The sequence below is a fragment of the Wyeomyia smithii genome, chromosome 1 (genome assembly GCF_029784165.1).
Source record: "Wyeomyia smithii strain HCP4-BCI-WySm-NY-G18 chromosome 1, ASM2978416v1, whole genome shotgun sequence".
Lineage (NCBI taxonomy): Eukaryota > Metazoa > Arthropoda > Insecta > Diptera > Culicidae > Wyeomyia > Wyeomyia smithii.
This window is the reverse complement of record NC_073694.1, coordinates 39,834,562-39,858,671: the sequence shown is the minus strand read 5'-3', so window position 1 is coordinate 39,858,671 and position 24,110 is coordinate 39,834,562. Positions and strand designations below refer to the sequence as shown.

General features: G+C 39.6%; 3 protein-coding genes across 3 annotated transcripts; 2 read left to right on the top strand and 1 right to left on the bottom strand.

Moving 5' to 3' along the window:
• The first annotated feature begins 326 nt into the window (after positions 1 to 326).
• Positions 327 to 695, top strand: LOC129716709 (uncharacterized protein K02A2.6-like). The gene has a single exon (XM_055666543.1). The coding sequence runs from the start codon at positions 327 to 329 to the stop codon at positions 693 to 695; it is 369 nt and encodes a 122-aa protein (XP_055522518.1).
• Positions 696 to 4,841: 4,146 nt separating this feature from the next.
• LOC129717522 (uncharacterized) lies at positions 4,842 to 5,550 on the bottom strand. Its single transcript, XM_055667486.1, has 2 exons — positions 5,289 to 5,550; positions 4,842 to 5,211 (listed from the first exon to the last, which is right to left on the bottom strand). The coding sequence occupies exons 1-2, from the start codon at positions 5,355 to 5,357 to the stop codon at positions 4,927 to 4,929; spliced, it is 354 nt and encodes a 117-aa protein (XP_055523461.1). The 5' UTR covers positions 5,358 to 5,550; the 3' UTR covers positions 4,842 to 4,926.
• A 5,958-nt stretch (positions 5,551 to 11,508) lies between these two features.
• LOC129717788 (uncharacterized) lies at positions 11,509 to 12,173 on the top strand. The gene is made up of 2 exons (XM_055667953.1): positions 11,509 to 11,604; positions 11,673 to 12,173. Exons 1-2 carry the CDS (start codon positions 11,551 to 11,553, stop codon positions 12,093 to 12,095), a joined length of 477 nt encoding a protein of 158 aa, XP_055523928.1. The 5' UTR covers positions 11,509 to 11,550; the 3' UTR covers positions 12,096 to 12,173.
• The last annotated feature ends 11,937 nt before the right edge of the window (positions 12,174 to 24,110 follow it).

Sequence of the window (24,110 nt, the reverse complement as noted above, 5' to 3'; positions counted from 1 at the left end):
AACTGACCTTGAAGGGTCGCCACACGTTGATCTGATTGCGCAGCGACCTGGTTACAGAACGACACGATCGGATGATTCCACAATCCGAACAAATCCATCCAGTCTATGCCTAGAATGTCAAGATGAACATTAGGAGATGCAACGAAGCACTTACCCTCTCGCGTGATGCCGTTGAGGGTGATACCGCACTCCAATTCCGCAACAAGTTCGAGCGGTTCCCTGACGCAGTTTTGGCACTGCATACGGTTGAATTCGCTTTTGGCCAACCGATCCAATCATTTTTTATAGTTGTTAATCGCCTGAAAAACCTTGACATCCTGAGGAAAATGGATTTCGGTGACTGGGCGGCACCGATCGTCGCAGTACGGAAGCCAAACGGAACCGTCCGTATATATGCCGACTTCAAGACTGGTCTCAACAACGTCCTTGAGTCGAACCAGTATTCATTACCACTGCACGAGGGTATTTTCCCGAAGCTGGACATCTTTTTAGTAATATTGACATCCCACGCTAGATACGCGTGGGTAGAGGTGAATCCAACCAGCCAACCGCTACTCACCATAAAAACTCACAAAGGCCTCTTCCAATTCCTGTGCCTATCACCCGGCATCAAGCCAACTCCGGGTGCGTTCCAACAATTGATGGATACAAGGGCTCAATTGTACTGTTGGTTACTTCGACGACATTTTGGTTGAAGGTCGCAACGAAGAAGAGAAGCACAGACCTGTAAAATTTTCAAGTGCATTCAGCAGCTAAACACCAACAGATGGTGAAATTTCTGATGCTGCTAATAACGATCTTTCCCTGGGCACTCCATGGCTTCGATCAACATCAACGATAATGCATCAACATCGACGATAATGCATCAACATCGACGAAAATTGAAACACACGCACTCTTCGGGCCCGAATGGAATCCCAGCTACACTACTAAAAAATGCTTTGCTGGATTGTTCATACCGCTTACCCACTTGTTTCGTTTGTCGCTCGCTACTGGAAGATTTCCTACAACCTGGAAACAGGCCTTCCTATTCCCGGTCTAAAAAAAGGCGATCGCTCGAAGATAGATAACTATCGAGGCATTTCTGCTTTTTGTGCAATTTCGAAGTTATTTGAGCTAGTCGTCCTTCAACTTATTTTCTCGCATTGTCAAAGCACTATTTCGGACGATCAACACGGATTCCTTCCCAAGCGCTCCTGTGCTACAAACCTGTTTTGCTTGACTAACTACGTGTTCGACAGTTTCGTTAACACCGACATCAAACCGACATTATCTACACGGACCTTTCGGCTGCCTTCGACAATAAATCATAAAATCACCGTTGCCAAACTTGATCGATACGGGTTCAGCGGCAACTTGCTTGGCTGGTTAGAATTCTACTTGCTGGGTCGAACTCTCAGAGTGAAAATCGCCGACGAAATTTTCGAACCATTTGTCGCTACTTCCGGAATTGCCCAAGGTAGTCATCTTGGCCCATTGTTGTTCCTGTTGTATTTTAATGACGTACATCACTCGTTGAAATGTCCTCGTCTTGCGTTCGCTGACGATTTTAAGCCGTTAAACGAAATCAAAAACGTGGAAGACGCCACTCATCTCCAACAACAACTCAACATATTCGCACGTTGATGCAAGTTAAACTTCATGGTACTCAACCCTAATAAATGCTCAGTAATAACGTTTACTAGAAAACACCGTCCGCTACACTTTGATTACAAGTTAGATGGGTCTTCAATACAGCGAGTCGATCACGTCAAGGATCTTGGAGTCTTCCTCGTTACCAAACTGACATTTAAGCAACATATATCGTTTATTGTTGCTAAAGCCGCTAGAAAACTGGGAATGATTTGCCGCATGACGCGAGATTTCAGAAACATACAATGTATAACAACACTCTATTGCTCGCTTGTTCGGTCCTCATTGGAATTCTGCTCTACTGTCTGGATTCCTCACTACAACAATGCAATCCACCGCATTGAAAGCATCCAACCCCGTTTCGTACGCTATGCTCTTAGAATGCTTCCCTGGCGGCAACCTATGCGTAACACCCGATCCGAGGATCGCTGGCAGCTTCTCCAGCTCGATACTCTTCAGCTTCGCCGAGGTACAGCTCGCGTCATGATAGTTTCAGATGTTTTGACTTCACGGATTGACTGCCCGGCCACTCTTTGCCTGATCAACCTGAACGCGCCATCCAGAACCCTGCGGAGGTCTTCTGCGTTGCAACTGCCTTTTCGTCGTACCAACTACAGCGCAAACAGTGCCATCATTGGTATTCAACGAGCCTTCAACCGAGTGTCATCTGCTTTCGACCTTCACTTATCGCATCAAGTTCTACGTAAAAAAATTATATCTCTGTTTCGTAATAAAGAAGAGCATCAACGCAAACTACAGCTAATCGTTAATTGTTAGGGTTGGATAGGCCGGAATTTTCCTCTAGCTGTGGTTAAGTGGTGCTGAATTCGGTCTCGGCGGTTTTTTTTGGTTGGCTGCCATCGCGGGATGATCAGTTTAGCCTCGATAGCGGTAACGGTCACACGCGTTGTTTTTATTTGTGAAGTATGCGGTGTATAACTGTTTTGTTTTTACAGTTCGTGTCCCGTGTGTGTAAAGCGAAGATTGTTCCGCTTTTGTCCAGCGAAGGTTGTGCCGCTGATCCGCGTCGAGTGCTACAAGTTTTGGTGTTTCCTCGCTGGATAGGGAGAGCAAAGCGATTAACTACCCCCGGCTAAGTGCAAAGGAGCAGAGGAGACACCACCCGCCGAAGACCATCGTTGCAGCTGCTGGTGGATACTGCTAGCTTGGGAGTAGCTTGGAAGAAGCACCGGACGTTTCGCAATCATTTCCGCAGATTGCTCCGAATCGCGTGGCTCTTCTTTGATCTTCATCGTCGTCATTCTACCTTCCATCAATTTCGGCGCACGGTAAATATCGATTGCCTCTGCCAGATCCAAATTAGCTGTCTTCAAAAGTGCCTTTCTCGTATCGTCCCAACGGATCCAACCAAAATCTGATCATGGATGAGGGAATCTTTAAGTTGTCCATAATTGCAAGTTTCTGCTAGCTTCTAAAGTCGCGTGAAGAATTCAATCAAATAAATATCCCAAGCTTGACAGAAATCGATGAAATCTTCCGGTAACGGGACAGATAAAGAGCTAAAGCTAAGATAAAGCTCGGCGAATTCCATCATTCGCATTGGTCGTTGTTCCACCACACCAGCTACGGGATGCACTAGAATCGGCTCACTAAAATATTCGTCGTCTACATAACCTCATTTTTCGCCGCTCAAACGGTACTGATGCGTTGCGTGGCTAGAGAACCGATGCACCACCGAATTTTTACGACGAGGCAACATCGCACTGACTTATCTAGCGAATTTACCGATTTTCACTCAATACATCAATTTTAAATCGCAAAAAAAAATATCACACTTTCAACACCATGCATTGAAACTTGTATTTTTCGGCCAAACAATAAATCTTTTTATTCCCTGACGTACACACTTTTTTTATATTAATATTATTGGAACGACGCTCTACGTAAAATTTAGCATTGCATGCTAAATATCTTAGTAAAAGTAAGTTAAATTGCACTTAAGCTAGTTTCTTAATGTTGTTGATGATAGATTCATAAATACAAACCTATATACAAAATACAATCTACTAATTGACACTATCATCACAGTCTTATTTTCAAAGATGTGTAAAAATTTAAAACCGTTGAAACCCTAAAACAACCTTGACCTCAAACCTTAAAACAAAATTTTTTTTATTATCTACATAAGTGTCGCTAGTGAAGTACACATGATTATATTTTTAGAATGCTTCTTCGCAAAATGGCAACGGTTTGAAAAAAAAAATCTGTTTCGTCAAAAAAAATCGACTTTGATTGTTTATAACTTTAGTTGCTGTTAATCAATCGCTAAAATTGTGTGTACTTCACTAGATAATCTAATGAAGAAGCTACAGTTAAAATTTCAAGTTAATTGGATGTAAACTTTTTCAGTTCTACTGCTCGCCGATTTTGAAAACATGGTTTTGAGAGAAACGCGTTTAAAGTTTCAAATTGCTATAAATCTTAAGAATCGCAACAGTAAAGCCCCTAATAATTTTTAAACCTTCAGTCAGCTACCTCTGTGCCGAAAAGTTGTCCTTTCTGGGCTTCATCTTCCTCTTCTTCCTTTTATTTCATCTGATCTAAGGCTGCGCCTACGATCTTTCGTGGTATCAGACATGCGACGCTCAGTGACTTTGACGCAGTTGGCGTCCGATTCCACGCAAAACTCAAACTCGTCACTCATATTTGAGTACTTTTGAGTATAACTCACAGTTAAAAAGTAAAAAAAACTCAAACAAAGAATACGAGTTCGAATGTAGAATACGAGAACGGCTGATCTACTAAACAAATGGAAATTGTGAGTAAACACGTGCTGTAGAGACGCTATAACGGTCGAAACTTGATGCAGCGACCTCTATACTACAAATTTGAAACACGATATCGATCATAGGTAACTTCTACTAGTTTACAAAGCCTCGAAATAAAAACAAAAACGAGCATCGCCAAAATAAACGAAAAATGTTTTTTTGGAGCATGAAAGTTGTTCGGTAAATATAGATTTAAACGAATTTTGAGTTTAGATCAGTACTTGAGCGATGTAGATTTCGATTCTAGGATAGTTTTAGCATGATTTAAGCCAATAACAAAAAATGACAAAAAAAATTTTTTTTGGTAGATATAACCCCTTAAGGATCAAAAAACAAAATAACAAATTATAGGAATAGCGAAATTTGTTCAAAATACTTGCATTGGAATTGAATATTGAATGTTAGGGTTTAAATAAAACATTGTGTGCTTTAAAAATATGCTGATCTTATTCCGCAATTAACCATTAAAAATAATTATCACAATTCAAACATGTCCTCCATATTATTAGTATCCCGAGCTGGCTGCCCCGGAAGAGGCGTGAACGCCTAATGCGCTGCTTGTGTTTTTAAGCACCGATCCGGTGCAGGCGTAGAACAAACCGTGGTTGACATGTGTGGACGCCTGTTGGACACAGTCGGCCAACTCCTGCTGGGCACTGGCGAGAACGGTCTCCTTCACCTCCGGCGGTGCCGCCGACCCGGTAACCATCAGATTCAGAACGGCCAGCATTCTAGCTTCATGCTCTTTCACTAGATCCTCGAAGGTGGGAGCCGCTGGGGGGGCTTGGGCCTGCGAACAGAGGGGAAAACCTAGTTTTACTGACTGCGAAGCGGGACCAAAATTGGCTGAAAATGAAAATAATTTACCTCGCAAAGTGTCAAGCCAGATACGAGGACGACTGCCGCCACCACAAGCATGAATAGTTTAGCAGACATTTCCGGGCCTACTACAGCAACGTGGACTGACACCGAAAAGTTTTTATTGGAATTCTTTCCCGTCGGAGTTCTGCCGCTGCTAGTTCCGAGACAACGTAGGTCTAGATAGTTTGTTGCGGACTCGGGCTTCTCGAGATCCACGAAGCAAGATTACTGGATGGAGTGAAGTGGAAAACTTAATTAAATTCTATTACCGCAGAGCCGTTGCTTTTATACGAAAACCGCGAGCAGGCAAATCCACATCTGGAACTTTTGCTGCAAGCCGGAAGATGGGCAAACGAACAAATAGACGGCGTAGATACCACTTAACAGGTGGCCTCAGAGACCGAGCGACGACAGTTGCCGTTACGAGGTGTGTTTACAGCGCAATCTACAGGTTGACAACCGTGGGGAGCGTGTAACTGAAACGTGAATTGCCAAAGCTTAGCCAATAAAAGTGTGTGCATAGAAATGGCAATGCGGTAAGCTTAGTCGCTTCGCTTATCGTTGTTTACCAAATGCAACGATAGTTGATGATAAACAGATGATGCAAGTCAATTTTTGTGTTCTAATTTATAATTCTTACAGACAATAGAGCAGGAGCTAAATAATAAATGCTAATAACGTCTTGAATTGATTCTATCTCAACTACGGCGACCCCATAGTTTGAATGTTCCGGGCAGGACTCAGACCACAGCGAAAGTATTATTCTGTGGATAAATAATAATACCAACATGTTTATGAAATATTTTCTGCGGTTGACATCAGAAGTCCTGCATGTCGATACTCGGTGTGATCCTTTCTGAAGTTGAGAGAACCACAATGGATTCGAACTGGCTTGACGAATGGGGTAAAGGTGGGTACAGTGAGGAAACTGTAGTACGATATGCGAGCGTAAATGTGTCCATGAGTACCGCATTCTTTTGGGAAAACTTTTTTGTTCACAAGCAACCCCTAAACTGGATGCAGTTTATCGAGGCCAAATGCGATGGAAGGTAAAACAGAACTCATTTTTCTCGCTCTGCTCAATTGTTTCGCTTGGGTAGTGCAATAAATTGTTTGGTTTATCGAGCCAGGCATTGGGTGGCAATACTAAATCACCAAAAAGCAGATTCGTATGACGTTTTGTGTGGAGTAAGTGAAGTGAATAAGTGAACACGATAAATATCTGTTTTTATCTCAAGGTGGCCGGATATATTGAAACCTTCAAAATGCGACTTTGCAGAAACATCTGTTTGAATTTTTATTTTATTTTTCATAAGATGAATGTGGCCTGCAACATTTGTTGGTATGGGGCGAACATAAGAAATTAGAATGAATTTGAAATGATCTAGTTTTGATGGATTTATCAAAACACTACATTCGGGAATTCGGGTTTTATTTGTTTTGGCCAGGAATAGCTTTAGCACAGACAAACAGACGTGCCTTTTCGAAGAAAAATCCTGGAAAATTTTCGTCCTTATTCGAAACGTTACACTCGAGTGCCACCATGTGAACTTATTGCCTACTAACTTTGCGCGATTGCTTAAATTAACACCAGCGGCATTACTGACGATTTTTGTCTTTGATAATGAATGTGCACGCTTGCTTATAGCGGCACTAGCGGCATTATTGCCCACTAAGCAAAATTTCAAAATCATCGTTATTTTTCTGGCGATGAAATCGTCATCGAGTGGCAGGTCTGTTTGTATGTGGCTTAAGCATTGTTATAGTCTTGAATCTAGCAACTCGTGCAAAAGATCTATGGTGTCCACTGTGAAAAAAATAAAACCGGTTGTTCCGATTAAAAATAATTTAAAAAACGTTTATGTTTTTGATAACTACCTAAACTTTATCCCGATAGGGGATTGATCAAATAATGGTTGTAGTGGTTCAGTTACCTACAAGAGAGAAAAATCAACCTCATGGTCAGTCAAATCGATATCTTCGTAGAAATATACAGGAGGCTTACACAGCACAATACCTAGGTACCTACAGGGTGAGGAAAAATTATCCGTGTTCAATGTTTCAGTCATAACTTTATTCTTTCAATATTGAACAACAACATATTTATACAAAATGTAGATACATTAGCATGGTTCGTAATATTTACATCACGGACTCGACACCATTGGCTTCAACGCACGCCTCCAATCGTTTAGGGAAATTATCGACGATGGACGATAGTTTGGTTAGACTAGCTTTCAAATGATCCAATGAGTTGTGATGCTTAGTATAGGCTCTGGATTCAAGAATAAACCGAACGGAATAGTTCATTGAATTTGAATCAGGAGAGTTTGAAGGCCATTCATCTTTAGTTTAATATCTCGGAAAAAGTCTGCTACAGAGTTGCAGTGTTTCTTTCGCTCCATGAGATGGATTTTGTTGTTATAATGTCCATTCAGTTTTTTTCCAAAATGTACACGTGCCCAAGGTACCACTGTGTCGGTTGAAAGCTTTTGGTAAACAAATTGATTGAATTTTACACCCTTTTCAATGAATATTAAGGGGGTTTTATCGGTAGCCGTAATTCCCGCCCAAACCATCACCGAAACTGGATGATGTGATCGAACTACGTTTATACGCTTAGAAGAGCCTTTAGACAAAAGCTGATGGTCATTTTGGTGGTTATAAAATTGTTCCACAGTAAAAATTTTCGCATTGGTAAGTAAAATTGTGCGATGGCGTCCATCGATAAATTCTTTCAACAGAATCTTCGATTTTCGGTTCCGATTTTCTTTCATCCTGTCATTTAGACAATGATTTTTTGTAAATTTGTAACAACGTTATCCTAAATCCTTGTAAAGAATAGTTCGTATAGATTTCGGGTCAATTTTTAATGATTTTGCCATTTTTAGAATTGACCTTCTAGAAGCACGGTTAATCCGGTGACGAATAATTATCCGGTTCCCAGGGGTCCTAGCGGTTCTTTTTCTGCCTCTTCCTGAGCGGTCCTTTAAATTTCCCAGCTCATCATATCGTTTTATAGCGTCTTTAATGGTTTGTACTGTGCAAATGAACTGCTTTGTATACAACGTAGGGTGACAGTATTGTACCATTTCCAGCTGCGCTAAACATGACTGAAACTGATGCTTTGGTGCTGTTTATTACCCTTTCGGGGTACTTGCATCTACGTTTAGTGATTACTCGCTTTCTGCCTGGGTCGTCACTCAAATTCGTCTCGTCGAAGTTTACAATGTTGGACGGTGGTACGTTTTGAAGCTCGATTGATAATTTGTCGAAATATTGGTTGATGTCGTCACGGGAAATAGCAGCTCTTTTTCTCTTGATATTTTGGCACATTCGGAATGCTAAATTCTCCTTATGCCGTTTTAAAAAGGAAAACAAGAAATCTCTGCCGGGCAGATTATCTTTAAACTTTGGCACCTTCCTTTGCTGCCTGTCCAGGTACTCCTTAACTAGGCAACGCAACGTTTCCGAATTAATAGGACATCCCCAATCGGAACAAACCTTTAGTCTATCAACCAACAGTTGCTCAACTTTCTTTGTTAGACAAGTTTGTCCTCCTTGAGGTTTAAGGGCACTCCCGCGTTTATAATGACGATAGATTACAGAATAATGAATGCTGTATTTTTTAGCTGCTTCCCGCAACGACAATTTTTTGTTGTTAACATCGTTCACGGCTAGCTTCAGTATAGTTGGATCTGGCTTTTCGTATTTCTTCAATGCAGTCGACTTATAGTTTCTTGCCATATTTGGCCTAAATCACAATAAAAAATAATAAAAAGAAAATCCTTAGTGAAAAAAAAACCATCAGAATAAAGAACACCATTGTTTGTATTGACCCCGCAAATCTTTGAAATCGTGGTTTTTTTTTGTCACACAAGAAAAAAATGAAAAATACCTGTTGCGAATCGAAAATTCCGTCGGAACCAAACGAATAACACTTCAATCTCACAAAATCAGTATAAGTATCAAACAAACTTGCAAGGATTTTGCCGCCACGTGTGGAGTTTTTGAGAACAACAAAAAGCTAGAGTGACGATGATGAACTTTGAACAATAAGGAACCGAATGACAGCAACGTTGCCATCTAAATGGTAATACGGTATTATACTTCTATTATTAGACTGTCAGATAAAAGTATATTAGTGAGATAATATGCTTAATAATTCCTCAGAAAAAAAAAACAAGCTTGTGATAGTAAGCAGTTTTGTTTCTATTCACCCCGCTGTTTCTATTCACTCCGTTTCACGTTTTTTGTTACATTTTGCAAAAAATTCTAGAATCACTTCACTCCACAGGACCGGAATGACTGGAGAGATTCGGGGCTTCCAATTTGCTTGTGATGAGTGTGCGTCCTAACACCTAGTAATCACGAGTTATATGAGCACAAGATCCTTGTGGATCGATTTGTACCGTTTGGATTTGGGTAGAAATAAAGTCTAGTATATTGTTAAATTTAAATAAAAGTTTAAATGTCAGGTGATGCCATATGGCATCACCAACCAGGAATGGGTGAAACGATACCAAACAAACTCCTTTTATCCGGTAAAATTAAAAATGACATACTCTTTTCCAACGATTTTTTGTAAACGAGTTTATCAACAACAAAAAAATACGTTTGATTTTGAGATCTACCAATGATTACTGGAGTAATGGCCGTTTTCCCGAAACGCTATTTTTTGTAGAGGCTTGCGGTGATCTTGAAAGAGACTCAGCGGGTCAACCGAAATAAAAAAACTCATATTATTTCATTAGTTTAGAAGTGTGCCGTGTCCTTGAACGATTGCTTTTATGAGTATTTTGTTTTCATTGCAAACGGGAAAGTTTTTCGTTTTTCCCAAAAAATGCACGTTTTGAGCGCTAAAAACTCCATTACAAATTTTTTTGAGGAAAAATGTAACTGTATGTTCCAAAAAGCGATCGTTCAAGGACTGGCGAATTCAATAACGAAAATTTAAAAAAAGATGAAGGAAATCGGTTCAGTAGTTTTCCCGCAATCAGGATCACGGCAAAGTCATTTTTCGGAAAACACTATTTCGAGATAATCGCGTGTAAAGTTTCAAGTTTAGCTTATGCGGCCGTGGCGAGGCGCGCTGCAAATCGCTTTAACTTCCTTCCTATTGCTCAGATCTTTGAGAAAATTTGTGAAAATGTTCTCAAGATGTTGTATTTGAAGATAATGCAATAAATTTTTTTTCGGTTTTTTGAAAACTAAAAAGGTATATAACCCCTTAAGCAGGTATTAGGCGAAGCAAATATTTGCTTTTTTTGGTACGGATTTTATTTTGTGCATGAGATTATGTACTGCTGTACTGGTGAAGGAATTGTTTGGAAATAAAACTGTGTATAAGTCGAAACTCTTTTCACTGAAAAACACGTTCTTGAATGTTACACATTCAACGATTCTTTCTAGATTGAACATTTCAAAACCGAACAAAATTTGATGTACCTAATTAATTAATATTTTATCAAATTGTTTGGAAATCCGTACCTGATTCTAGGAAACTGTTCTTATAATCATATTCCATACTTAATACTGTTTATTCTGCGAAAGTCAATCGATCACGATTTCGTTTCAAATTTGGAATTTCCAATCTCTAAGCACTTCTATAATGGAAAGACTCTAGCAAAACCTAATTACTAACCGTTAACTTTAAGGGGCATAAATATACAACAGAGGACACAAGTAATTATTCATTTTCGGCGAACATTTCCATCAGCACCCTTGTCGCCCAGTCTGTAACAAGCTGATAAGCCTCGGTAAACCTCCTTCGAAAATATCACTTTGCCATGGTACACCATCAATCATTCATTAATCAAACTCTCCAAAAAGGCTGTTCCAGGCATAAAAACGGTCGATTAGGCACCGATGACGATGGTTCAATCAGCGAGAAAAACTAACAACCAACAGTCGAACGAAACCCCTATCGGCATCTTTTCCGAGTGGAACAGAGAGCGATCGAGCGCGCCATGATGATGACGAGCCGGTTCACAAGCGGAACTTGTTGCCGTCATCGGACTTGGTTGTTGGCAACAGCCATGTAATCGCGCAAGTTTTCCGCTGAAAACAAGATAACGATTGTAAGCTTACCATTAAGCGAACGCAAATATTACGCCGTTCGTTTTGCCACCACGGGACGCCCTGAAAGATAACTAACACAGTGATGACGAAAATCTTTGTAAATCTCTTTAGATTGTTAATTATAAAAACCTGATTCGCTACTGTTTTGCTGCTACTGTTCAGTGTTTTCATCTCCCATCAAGAAGCAATGAAGCTTGTTAGAAATTTATTAATCCTTTGGGGCCTGCTGGCAGTTGCTGCTGTTAGTATTTTTAGAACATTCTCAAACTAGTAAAAAACCTAACCTCTACTTGAATTTTTCATTTTCAGGCCCAATTCTTTCCGACATGGTCGGAGGGATCGGAGTACGACAGTCTGATGGCTCGTCGGTCACAACCTTCGTACTCAGCAACGCAGCAAAGGCCATCCTCCAATCAACCACAAACGCAGCAACAAAACCCGGTGCTGGAGCAGCGGGCAGTTGATGCACAGAATCGCGCCCTTGAACGGCTGTTCGCTCGAACGTTTAACGCCGCCACTCCGGTCGAGTTCCAAAGCGCCGTGGTACAACTTTTCTTCCGCAGTCAGCGGGAACTCGATCTCTGCGGCGAGTTTCTGTGGGAAACTCACCTGCTCAAGGAGTACCGGCAATGTGCAGTACTAACACGACAAGCCGCCTGGCGTCAGGCGCAAGTTCTGGCTGAGGATATTCGCGCACTGACGGCGGCCGATTACGATTACCAAAATTTTTAAGCAATTTGAGAGGTGAAGTTCGGCTGAAGTTGAGAATATAGTTAATTTATTAGTCAAATACAATTTTGTGTAAAATTTTTTACTATGCTTTGTGTCGTTACCCTCTATTGGTATTTTTACTATGCTTTGTGTCGTTACCCTCTATTGTTCAGAGCAGTCTTCTCAGAAATGGCTTTTCTGGTTAAATCATAGGCAATCATTATATTATGCACTGCAGTCTACTGCAAACCACAGTTGAAATGACGAAGCTAAAATGCTGAAATGCCATCCTTCACTTACATTTATTTTCATCTTTCTTTCTATTTGATTGATTTTGCCGGCTGAAGCTCGAGTCTTTATTTTTTGAAGGATAAGTTAGAAATGAGCACAGAGAAAATAGTTTTAATGACTTAGTTAGTTCTGTTCGGTACAACAAAGCTGGTGATATTTGTTTGGGGTTTTGCATAAGCGGTTAAGAATAGGAAAAGTATTCGCTTTGGACATTTTGACAATCTGTGAGAGTTTAAGTGAGCGTGAGCAGCCTTGAAAATCTCCTCGAGCTTTGTAGTCGCGGATACAGCCTTTCTTATGTCGTTTTCGTTTTCGCGGTGTAGCTACACTTTTTCCGTGCTGTACTTTGCAGCTTCAAATAAAACATTTTCAGTGTCATTGCATTGGTATGCGTAATAATGGGATAGCTGTCAATCCGTTTTGTTTTGGTCATTATCGCATTCGTCATTTTGTCTCGTTTCCATTTCATATGTCCATCTCGCAAATGTGCTGAGAAAAAATTCACCTGATACTTTACCACGTGGAACGAAAACCAAAACAAACCAGTTTTGACACATACGTGTGAATGTGTTGGTAACTTCCTACAGTACACATTGCTTTTTTCGGGTGTCGTCAGGGACAGAAAAAGTGTAGGGAGAGACCGAAGAAGGGTAGTACGAAAAGTTGAATAAAACATTTTCTGTGTCAAAAGTGTCGTTTGAGTGTAGCTACACCGCGAAAACGAAAACGACATTATCCTCGTGAATGACGATGCTACGGTTACTAGCATTTCATATCTTCCCGGATTCCGCCTAGCCATATCGTCACAAAATGGTACTGCCGCGCGTAAAGAAACCAACTTTGCTTCGCTCGATAAAATTGCCTACTTGTGGCTAACCCAAGTAATGGAGAGTCAATAGATATTGAAAAGGGTTGCCCGTCACGGACTTTTGGTCTTCAATGTCCGTTGCCCAATCAGCAACTACTTTCATCACGTGTTTTGCATGGCTGTACTCGATGCAGACACCAATGTATCGCCAAATCGCCAATTGCTGCTTCAACATCTCGACTGACTATGCTGCGACCAACGATCAGGTGATCATTCACGTACATTACTAGCTAGATTTAGTAGACCTTCTTGAAGTGGATGAAGTCCAGATTCAGCAATGTTTCGTTGAATCTTCTGTTCCAGCATCAAGGAGAAGTAACAAAATTGGTTTTATCAAAGTTTTATAACGCTGTTTTGGCCGTATTTAGCGCTATAAACCAAATAACAATATTGAGAATATAGGGATATACAGAATCTCTTGAAGACTGCCATGAAGAAACGCTGTTTCGACATTTATCTGATGAACGTGGAATCCATTATGGCTACAGTGCGGACTGCAGCCAAAAAGTATCTTTAAAATCAATTCTGGGACGCTGCAAAAACATTTGCACTCCCAACCTTGTCTGTCTGTCTGTCTGTTTGTCTGTCTGTCTGTCTGTCTGTCTGTCTGTCTGTCTGTCTGTCTGTCTGTCTGTCTGTCTGTCTGTCTGTCTGTCTGTCTGTCTGTCTGTCTGTCTGTCTGTCTGTCTGTCTGTCTGTCTGTCTGTCTGTCTGTCTGTCTGTCTGTCTGTCTGTCTGTCTGTCTGTCTGTCTGTCTGTCTGTCTGTCTGTCTGTCTGTCTGTCTGTCTGTCTGTCTGTCTGTCTGTCTGTCTGTCTGTCTGTCTGTCTGTCTGTCTGTCTGTCTGTCTGTCTGTCTGTCTGTCTGTCTGTCTGTCTGTCTGTCTGTCTGTCTGTCTGTCTGTCTGTCTGTCTGTCTGTCTGTCTGTCTGTCTGTCTGTCTGTCTGTCTGTCTGTCTGTCTGTCTGTCTGTCTGTCTGTCTGTCTGTCTGTCTGTCTGTCTGTCTGTCTGTCTGTCTGTCTGTCTGTCTGTCTGTCTGTCTGTCTGTCTGTCTGTCTGTCTGTCTGTCTGTCTGTCTGTCTGTCTGTCTGTCTGTCTGTCTGTCTGTCTGTCTGTCTGTCTGTCTGTCTGTCTGTCTGTCTGTCTGTCTGTCTGTCTGTCTGTCTGTCTGTCTGTCTGTCTGTCTGTCTGTCTGTCTGTCTGTCTGTCTGTCTGTCTGTCTGTCTGTCTGTCTGTCTGTCTTTTGAATGTTTTAATTTATATAAATTAGAAAACTAAATTATATAAATTAGAAAATGAGCGCGACAGATTTTGCCGGGTCAGCTAGTCCTTATACATAGGTATCAGCTGTGGATTGAACTGCCGACAGGAATTCAACGCAATCCAGCAAGATCAACTCAATTAGAGAGTTTCTAATTTTAGAAATAAAACTTGTTCTAAAGTTAGTGTTGTGTCACTTCACCATTTCCGTGCCCTAACAAGCTTGGGGCGGGAGAATGCTAATTGCGTTTGTTATAGTTATAAAATTCGCTCCGTCGCGTCGTCATCCATCATTCTGGCATAAGCGTTTAAGCAAATACTCGTAGCGAAAAAAGTACCGCTTTACAACACTGAATATATGACATTCACAATTTTCAAAGTCATTGTCCCTGATGGAAGCGATAGTAGTTTTTTTCAGTCACGGTGATTTATAGTTCACATACATTCGCAAAAAAAAACCTTGGCGGAAAACGGGTGTTATTGCGAATACAGCAAACATTTGCATTCATTCGTTTACGCCCGTCCATTCCGTTTTATGGAATGACATTTAAGTTGAACATTTTACTGTTGCACAACGTTGGAGGACTAAAATAACAGAAATTACTTTAACAGTTTTAACTTGTTACGGTCCGAGCCTCATCCTCATCCGACGCCAGATAGCTTGCATAGAAGACATTCTAAAATAGAAGAGATCCCTGTTGCCTGATGGCAGTGTTGCCAGGTTCACTGAGCTGCGGTCCAAAAATGCTATGAAATATTTAAGTTATTCCAAAGAGAGCAAGCAAGATTCTGGTCGAAAAAAACCTACAATCTAGGCATATTCACATACCAGATACCACACCGAAAAACTCAACACAGAGTGTATACTGAAGGCAGTGCAAGCGCTAGACTATGAGAAATGGCAGACAACAATAGCGGTGACATCCCATCATCACCGTCGTTGGCGTCTTCCATCATAAGCTCCGGTTACTTCCCCGAACTCCCTAACCGTGTATGTATCACGGAAAAAAGTCATTACAATACCACCAAAGCTTTCAGCCCAGCCTTATTATTGTACGAACCCTAAGCAGAAAGAGTAGTGAGCCGGAGTAAAATAATTCCTCGTGAAAATGTTCTAGTAATTAGCAGTGGCTGGCGGGAAGGAAGCGAACGTTGTGAAAACCACACAATACTCTGAATTGATGCAACAAACATGGTCGGTTAAGCCACAATGTATGCAATTCGACATAAAAAGTGTTTCACACCAAATTTCCACAGGCTCCAAAGAGGACGACATCGTACTCTGTGATGTCAACCATCTGTTTTTATCGCCGTACATTCCAAGGGCAGGGTGATGACGGTTGCGAGCGGCAAGGGAACACATAATGGGTCATCCTCTTTGCCATTGTCATCCTGCCATGGCTTTGCCAGCAATGCCAAAGGGCTCTAGGACTCTGGCGGTAGGATGGCAACTGACGAAGATGCCTTTCGCCGTGCCACCCCGAGAGAACAACTATTTAGAAGGATTATACAGGAATTGATGCCTCCTAACGATGAATCATGCGATGGTTCGTGAACGAAAATACCTTATATGAAGAATGACTCGGGCGTGTTGGTAGGGCTTTCTGGGAGATCAAATGTTTCCTCTGGTTCGAATGTTGTGTCTGGCACATGTTGCAACGTCGTCAATCAATTTCGGGAAGAGACACGAAACCAAATTCGTCTTATCATGCTACTCATTGCCGCGTACATCATCATAAAGACATAAAAATTGAATTTATTATGGCCAACATTGTTCGCTCCGCCTCGCACTACAACAGCGAGGTCATGGTCTGTCAGATCTTCCTTTCTATCGCTTCATGTTAGCACAGCCATGTTGGGCCGCAATTTATGGGAAAAATAATACCCAACTCCTTGAAGTGTAAGGTATAAACATGCACGAATGAATGGCTAGGTCATTTTTCCCTAATTTGGTTCAGCTGTCGAAGCGGTACCATCTTTTAGTGCCAGTGCTTTCTGCTTCAGCACGTCCGTTGAACAGGTTCATAGGCGCAAAAGGCACCAAATCATTGCACGGCATATTACCGGCACCGGAGCACAGTGAACCGCTTTTAGTATCCACTTCCGTACAAGAAGCACGTGGAATCGATTAGCCTTCACAGAGAAGCGCAATGTTCTTGCGAGTCTTTTTGCTAGGGTGCTTTTCTTGGTCCTAAACGGCAAACAATCGGAGAGAATCTCAATTTGATGAACCCTAACTAATGTATCAACACTTTCAGCGCAGCATGTCGTGTTCACGTCTATCATATTTGCTGAGCAAGTAAGCAGTGTTACGGACGGACTTCACCACGAAAATTTGCTAGTTTTGATACAACCGGGCTCCGCAATGAATCTACAATTGGTACATCCATTCTCACAATTATTTTATATCTGTAGTTTCCTCCCAGCTTGTGGATAAACCGCTTCAGCGCCAGGAATGTGTGATGAACTTATGAATTTATTTTTAATGAACTCTCCCTTTTGTGCGCGGTAAATTGGATGGTGTCGAGATGGAACTACGGTAGTGTTCATATATCACAATACGCTCGCAAATTGGCTCGTGATTTTCTCCAGCAAGTAGCAGCTGTTACTTACTAGTTGCAGCAGCCAAAGTAATGACTTAGAATTTCATAACAGTAATAAAATCTGGTTATGTGTTATTTCGCTTATTTTATGGATAGGCTCAAAAGTGAATAATACGAAACGCGTTGATAATGGCTGTTAACCTTTGACGAAAGCCCGAATTTCCGAGGTAACGCAATCGTTCACTGGTGTATACAATTGGGTCCTAAAGCTATACCGGTTTTTATATATCATTGGAAGAAGCCGCGTTTTCTGAGAAAAACGTGATTTTCAAAAAACGTTTATCGTTTTCCTTCGATTTTTGAATGAAGAATAAAAAAAATGCTCGAAAGGTCTTAGATGACGTTTCGCCCATTTATGGTATATGAGAGAACTGTCATTTAAGGCATTTCGAGCAGATTTTTATCATTTATTTAAAAATCGGAGGAAAATGATAAACATTTTTTAAAATTTACGTTTTGCTCAGAAAATTGCACTCTTCCAGCTGATATATAAAAATCAGAAAACCGTTTAAAACTTTAGTCCTAATTATTTTATTTATCTGTCTATCTGATATATTTGGGCACACTGTTCATGTCACTGCAGCGCTTCTAGTGGTCGGATCTGCAATGGTTTGACAGCAGTTTGCTCGTGAACACTAAAGCAGAATCTCATGGCTAAGAGATGTAACCAGAAGCCAAAAGTTCAAAGTTTTGACCTGTTTGTCAAATAGAATTTGAAGGAGAGTGTAAGGGTGACTCGATGTATCAGAGATGGGAAAATATGAACCCAAATTCTCACTTATTAGAAGCCGCTGGGCTGGTAACCTGAAATATCGCATTTCTTATGTAAAATTGGTCAATAAATTGATTGGTGATACTTTCATTCTGTGCAAGACACGGAAAAAAAGACACGGAAAGGTTATATTTCCAAAAATACGCAAAAACAGGGTGAAAAGGAGCAAAATAGACCATTTTCCGTGCCCTGCACAAAATGAAACCATCACCAATCGATTTATTGACCAATTTTACATAAGAAATGCTTTATTTCAGGTTGCCAGTTTAGCGGCGATTATTTAGTGTAATAACCAGAACGAGAGCTGCCAGATTTTATTTTGAAAAATCTGTATGCACCCGTAAAAATATCTGTATTATTCTTTATTTGGTTCGTGTGCTTACAAGTGCTCGGGTATTGAATAACGGGGCTCGAAATCCAACCTTAAACCTCGCATGAAACCGTTAAAAGGTTTCCGTAAAATTCCTGAAAGGAAACTCAGGTCTATAACCATGTTTTTTTCCTAAGAGAGCAATAAACAATAAGCCGTAAATATTCAACGTTGGACGAAGAAACAGATTTTGAAGCCTACTCGCACCTATACAAATTCCCATTCGGAATAGTGTCAGACTGCTTGTGAAAACCGAGAAAACAAAGCAAAAGTATGGCTCTTTTTTTTTTTTTTTTTTTTAAGGGGGGATTTGTTAGTAGCTTAAGTATTTATGATAAATATTAGTAATTAATGAGTATGTGTGTCCAATCACAAATGGTGACTTCTCAACACTGTTAGAAATTTGTAATTTTAATTGTTAGGATTTGTTTGCTTTCGCAATTAGGACTTATCATTCGTAGGGATTTAAACCTACTTGTCAGAAAAGAAACTAACTTAAATGCTAACTTATTGGCTATAAAGAGAGCTTATCGTAGCAATTGAGGATTGCAACGATTTTGGTCGAAAATTATTAATAATTATATTTGACATAGCTTCTACTTCAACACCAGTAAGTCTATGTAATTCGAGTGTACCAAACCAAGGAGAACGCTTCAAAATCATTTTCAGAATTTTATTCTGAATCCTTTGGAGCGTTTTCTTCCTTGTTGAACAGCAACTTGATCAGATCGGTACAGCATAAAGCATTGCTGGTCTAAAAATTTGTTTGTAAATCAAAAGTTTGTTCTTTAAACAAAGTTTAGAATTCCTGTTAATGAGAGGATATAAACATCTCGTATATTTGATGCACTTGGCTTGTATACTCTCAATGTGCTCTTTGAAAATAAGTTTTTTATCATAAATTAGTCCCAAGTACTTAACCTTGTCGGACCAACTTAAAATAACCCCATTCATCTTGACAACGTGATTATTGTTTGGCTTAAGGAAAGAAGCCCTAGGCTTATGCGGAAAAATTATCATTTGAGTTTTAGAATCATTGGGAGAGATTTTCCACTTTTGCAAGTAGGAAGAAAAAATATCTAAACTTTTCTGCAATCGACTGCATATGACACGAAGACTTTTTCCTTTTACGGAAATGCTTGTGTCATCGCAGAACAATGACTTTGTGCATCCTGGAGGCAAATCAGGAAGATCTGAAGTGAATATGTTGTACAGGACTGGACCCAAGACTGAACCTTGAGGTACACCTGCTCTGACAGGAAATCTATCAGATTTTGAATTCTGATAGACAACCTGCAGAGTTCGATCAGTAAGATAATTTTTTAGAATTTTGATTAGGAAAATTGGAAAATTAAAAGTTTGCAATTTCGCAATCAAACCTTTATGCCAAACACTGTCGAATGCTTTTTCTATGTCTAAAAGAGCAGCTCCAGTAGAATAACCTTCAGATTTGTTAGCTCGTATCATATTAGTAACTCTGAGCAATTGATGAGTTGTGGAATGCCCATGGCAAAATCCAAACTGTTCATTTGCAAAAATTGAATTTTCGTTGATGTGTGACATCATTCTGTTAAGAATAATTCTCTCAAACAGTTTACTTATTGAAGAAAGCAAACTGATTGGTCGATAACTTGAAACTTCAGCTGGGTTCTTATCTGGTTTTAAAATGGGAGTAATTTTTACATTTTTCCATAATTTGGGAAAATATGCAATTTTGAAGCAGCAATTGAAAATTTTCACTAAAAATTCCACTGTGCTCTCAGGGAGATGTTTGATTAGTATATTAAAGATTCCATCGTCACCAGGTGCTTTCATATTTTTGAAATTTTTAATAATTGATTTAATCTCATTCAAGTTAGTTTCAACTATTTCTGCAGGTAAAAAATTCTGGGAAGAAATTAAATCAAATTGACGTGTGACTTCATTTTCAATTGGACTCACAAAATTCAAATTTGAGTTATGAACACTTTCAAACTGCTGAGCAAGTCTTTGAGCCTTTTGTTCATTGGATACAAGAAAACGTTCACCATCTTTTAAAACTGGAATAGGCTTTGAAGGTTTCTTAAGAATCTTCGACAGCTTCCAAAATGGTTTTGAATATGGTTTCAATTTTTCAACTTTAGTCTCAAAATTTTGATTTCTCAGAAGAGTAAATCTATGTTTAATCTCTTTCTGTAAATCTCTATAAATAGTTTTAAAAACAGGGTCACGAGAACGTTGATATTGACGTCTGCGGACATTTTTCAAACGAATTAGAAGTTGAAGATTTTCGTCAATTATTGATGAATCAAATTTCACTTGAGCCTTTGGAACAGAATAATTCCTGGCATCAACAATTGCACATTTTAATGCTTCCGAAGCGGAATCAATATTCACTTCGTTTTGCAAATCAAGCTCATTATTGAAATTTCTCTCAATATGAGTTTTGTATCTTTCCCAATTAGCCTTGTTATAATTAAAAACAGAGCTCATAGGGTTTAAAACTGATTCATGTGATAAAGAAAAAGTTATTGGAAGATGGTCAGAATCAAAGTCAGCATGTGTGATCAAATCACTACATACATGACTTTGTTCTGTTAGCACCAAATCAATTGTTGAAGGGTTTCTTACAGAAGAAAAGCATGTAGGACTATTCGGAGACAAAATAGAATAGTATCCTGAAGAACAATCATTGAATAAAATTTTGCCATTGGAATTACTTTGAGAATTATTCCATGAACGATGTTTAGCGTTAAAATCGCCGATTATGAAAAATTTCGAACGATTTCTGGTGAGTTTTTGTAAATCACCTTTAAAATAATTTTTGAGCTCGCGTGTGCATTGAAATGGTAAATATGCTGCGGCAATAAATAAAATCCCAAGTTCAGTTTGAACTTCAATTCCCAAAGTTTCAATAACTTTCGTCTCAAGATGGGGAAGAGCACGATGTTTGATTCGGCGATGAATAACAATTGCAACTCCACCGCCGGAACCCTGAATCCTATCATATCTATGAACCACGTAATTGGGATCATATTTTAATTTTATGTTAGGTTTCAAAAATGTTTCAGTAATAATTGCAATATGCACATTATTTACTGTTAAAAAATTAAAAAGCTCATTCTCATTGGCCTTCAATGAGCGAGCATTCCAATTTAATATTTTAATTGTTTTATTTAAAATCATTGCTAAATTTTAAATTAGAAACAATTTTAATAGTAAAATTTGTGTCTATTTGAATGGCTTCAAACATTGATTTTGCCTGCAACATGGCGTTCATAAGATCGAACATTGCCTGTTGCAAAAAAGAAAGTTTACCTGCCGTAATAGGCCCCAGGCAGTTGACATTAGAAAAAATATTTTCGGCAGCAATATTAGCTGGAGTAATAGGTGTACAATTATTTTCTAGCGTGTTTTGCTTACCCATATTAACGGTCATTTTCGAACTACCAACACTAGGTGGTATAATGTTCGAACTACCTGTAACCTGTGCATAAGTTAAACGGGTATGCAAAGGAGTAGGTAAACTATGCGTCACTGGTACGCTTGGAGAATTTTGTTTTGAAGTTGGTTTTAATTGAGAAATTAAATTTTGTTTACCTTGCCTTGCCTTAACAATTGCTAAACGGACTGGGCATTGATAAAAATTTGACATATGGTTGCCGTTACAATTAGCACAGCGAAAATTTTTACTCTCTTTCACAGGACATGTGTCCTTTTTGTGAGAAGAGTCTCCACAATTAAGACATTTTTGGTCCATGTTACAGAATTTGGAACCATGGCCATAACGTTGGCAAGTACGGCATTGGGTGATATGCTTTTCACCTCCGCCATACTTCCTATAAATTTCCCACTTTACACGCACATTATACAAAGCATGTGCTTTTTCAAAAAAATTTAAGTTGTTAACCTCATTGCGGTTAAAACTAATTAAATAATTAACAAGGGAAATTCCAGTTCTCTGACTGTTTTCGCCTCGTGATTTTTGTTTCATTAGAATTACTTGGGTAGGGGCTATGCCAAGTAATTCTGTTAAAGTAAGTTTGATCTCATCAACGGTTTGATCGTTGGTGAGACCTTTCAAGACAACCTTGAACGGCTTGGCGTTCTTGGTGTCATATGTAAAAAATTTGTACATCTTGTCAGTTAAATACTGAACAAGACGATCACGACCCTTTACTGAGTCGGCTAATAAGCGACATTCACCTCTACGGCCAATTCGATAGGTAACTTTAACGTCAGAAACAAACGTTGAAAGTTCCTTTTTGAATATATTAAATTCAGAAGAAATAGCTACCACAATAGGTGGAACTTTCTCCTTTTTTTTCACCAGCTTCATGCTCAAGCAAAATATCAAAAGGATTGTCACTACAGACACTCGAAGTGTCAGAAAGAGATGCCTCTCTTTTCCTCCCCGCAGCGATGCGAGGTTTCTTTTTCCGTCCAGCCATTTCAGGTGATACGAAAAAAGTTAAAACAAATGTTAAATTCAAAAGTAGGTAGTCTTGAGAAAGACTGATGGGAAATAACTTTCAGGTAGTCTTTAAAGGACACACTGACAAAACACAAACTTTGAAGCTATAGGCAGTCAAAGACCAGTCCACAAGCAACCGAAAAAACGTCTGATCTGTAGGACAGTTCAAGACGCACTTTAAAAGTATGGCTCTCTTTTCAAGTATGGCTCTCATTCACTGCATACTGTGAATAAGGTAATCCACGAGACAATTGCGATCAGCTGATTTCAGTTTGTTTTCAACTTTTGACAGCCTCAGGTATGTTTGTGATCACAACTTGGATGCAATCCACATCGAAAAGCGTGAAAAACAAACGCTGTCCAATCGGTTGCTCTAGTATTGCAAGTAGCAATCTTTTAAACGAAATTAAAACATTAAGATTTTTTTCTCCGACATTAAAAGATTTCGTGTTCGGTTGTATTTTGGTTGTATGTTGGTTGCAACTTGAAAAACAACAACAAAAGCAAACGTACAAGCAGTGAAACGTCACCCTTGGAATGCCCTATGCGAATCGGCCAGTATGGCGGCTATGTGGATAACGCATTCGAAGAACTGAAAACGGATGAAGTGTTTGTGAGGCATGAGCTACCAGATTTTTAGTTCGAACATTTTGTGAAACTTTACAATTTCAAACCGAATCTTAAGAAAAATCGATTGCTGAAATTCTGTACAAATCTGTATTAAAAATGAAAATTCTGTATGAATTCTGTATTCTGTATCATTTCTGTGCCGTGGTAAAAAAATCTGCATAATACAAAAAATCTGTATACTTGGCAGCCCTGACCAGAACCCACATTTCCACTAAATAATCGCCGTTGGACTAATATCCTGAAATATAGCATTTCTTATGTAAAATTATTAAATTGATTGGTGATAGTTTCATTTTGGGCAGGGCACGGGAAATGGTCTTTTTGCCCCTTTTTACCCTATTTTCGCGTATTTTTGGAAATATAGATCCTTTTTCATGTCTTGCACAGAATGAACATATCACCAATCAATTTATTGACCAATTTTACATAAGAAATGCGATATTTCAGGTTGCCAGCCCACCCTTACTAACACGCAGAGAATCCATCCCCAGGATACCTATAACTCGGTGACGGAATCGTGAAAGGAATCGCAAACACGATCCGGAGGATTCCCACTCACGATTCTTATTTCAAGAACCCTAGAGCCATATACAGGGCATTCCTGAGGATTTTTTTTCAGGAATCCTTTTCAAGGAATCTCAGGAATCCAATGTGAGGAATCCTAGAGAATCTATGCGAATCGTATGTGTTCGTCCGGGCAGCGGCTTTTAATTAGTGGGAATTTGGGTTCATTTTTTCCCAGTGTGCGATGGTGAATAGCCGCTAACGTTAGCCATTCGAGTGCTCAAAA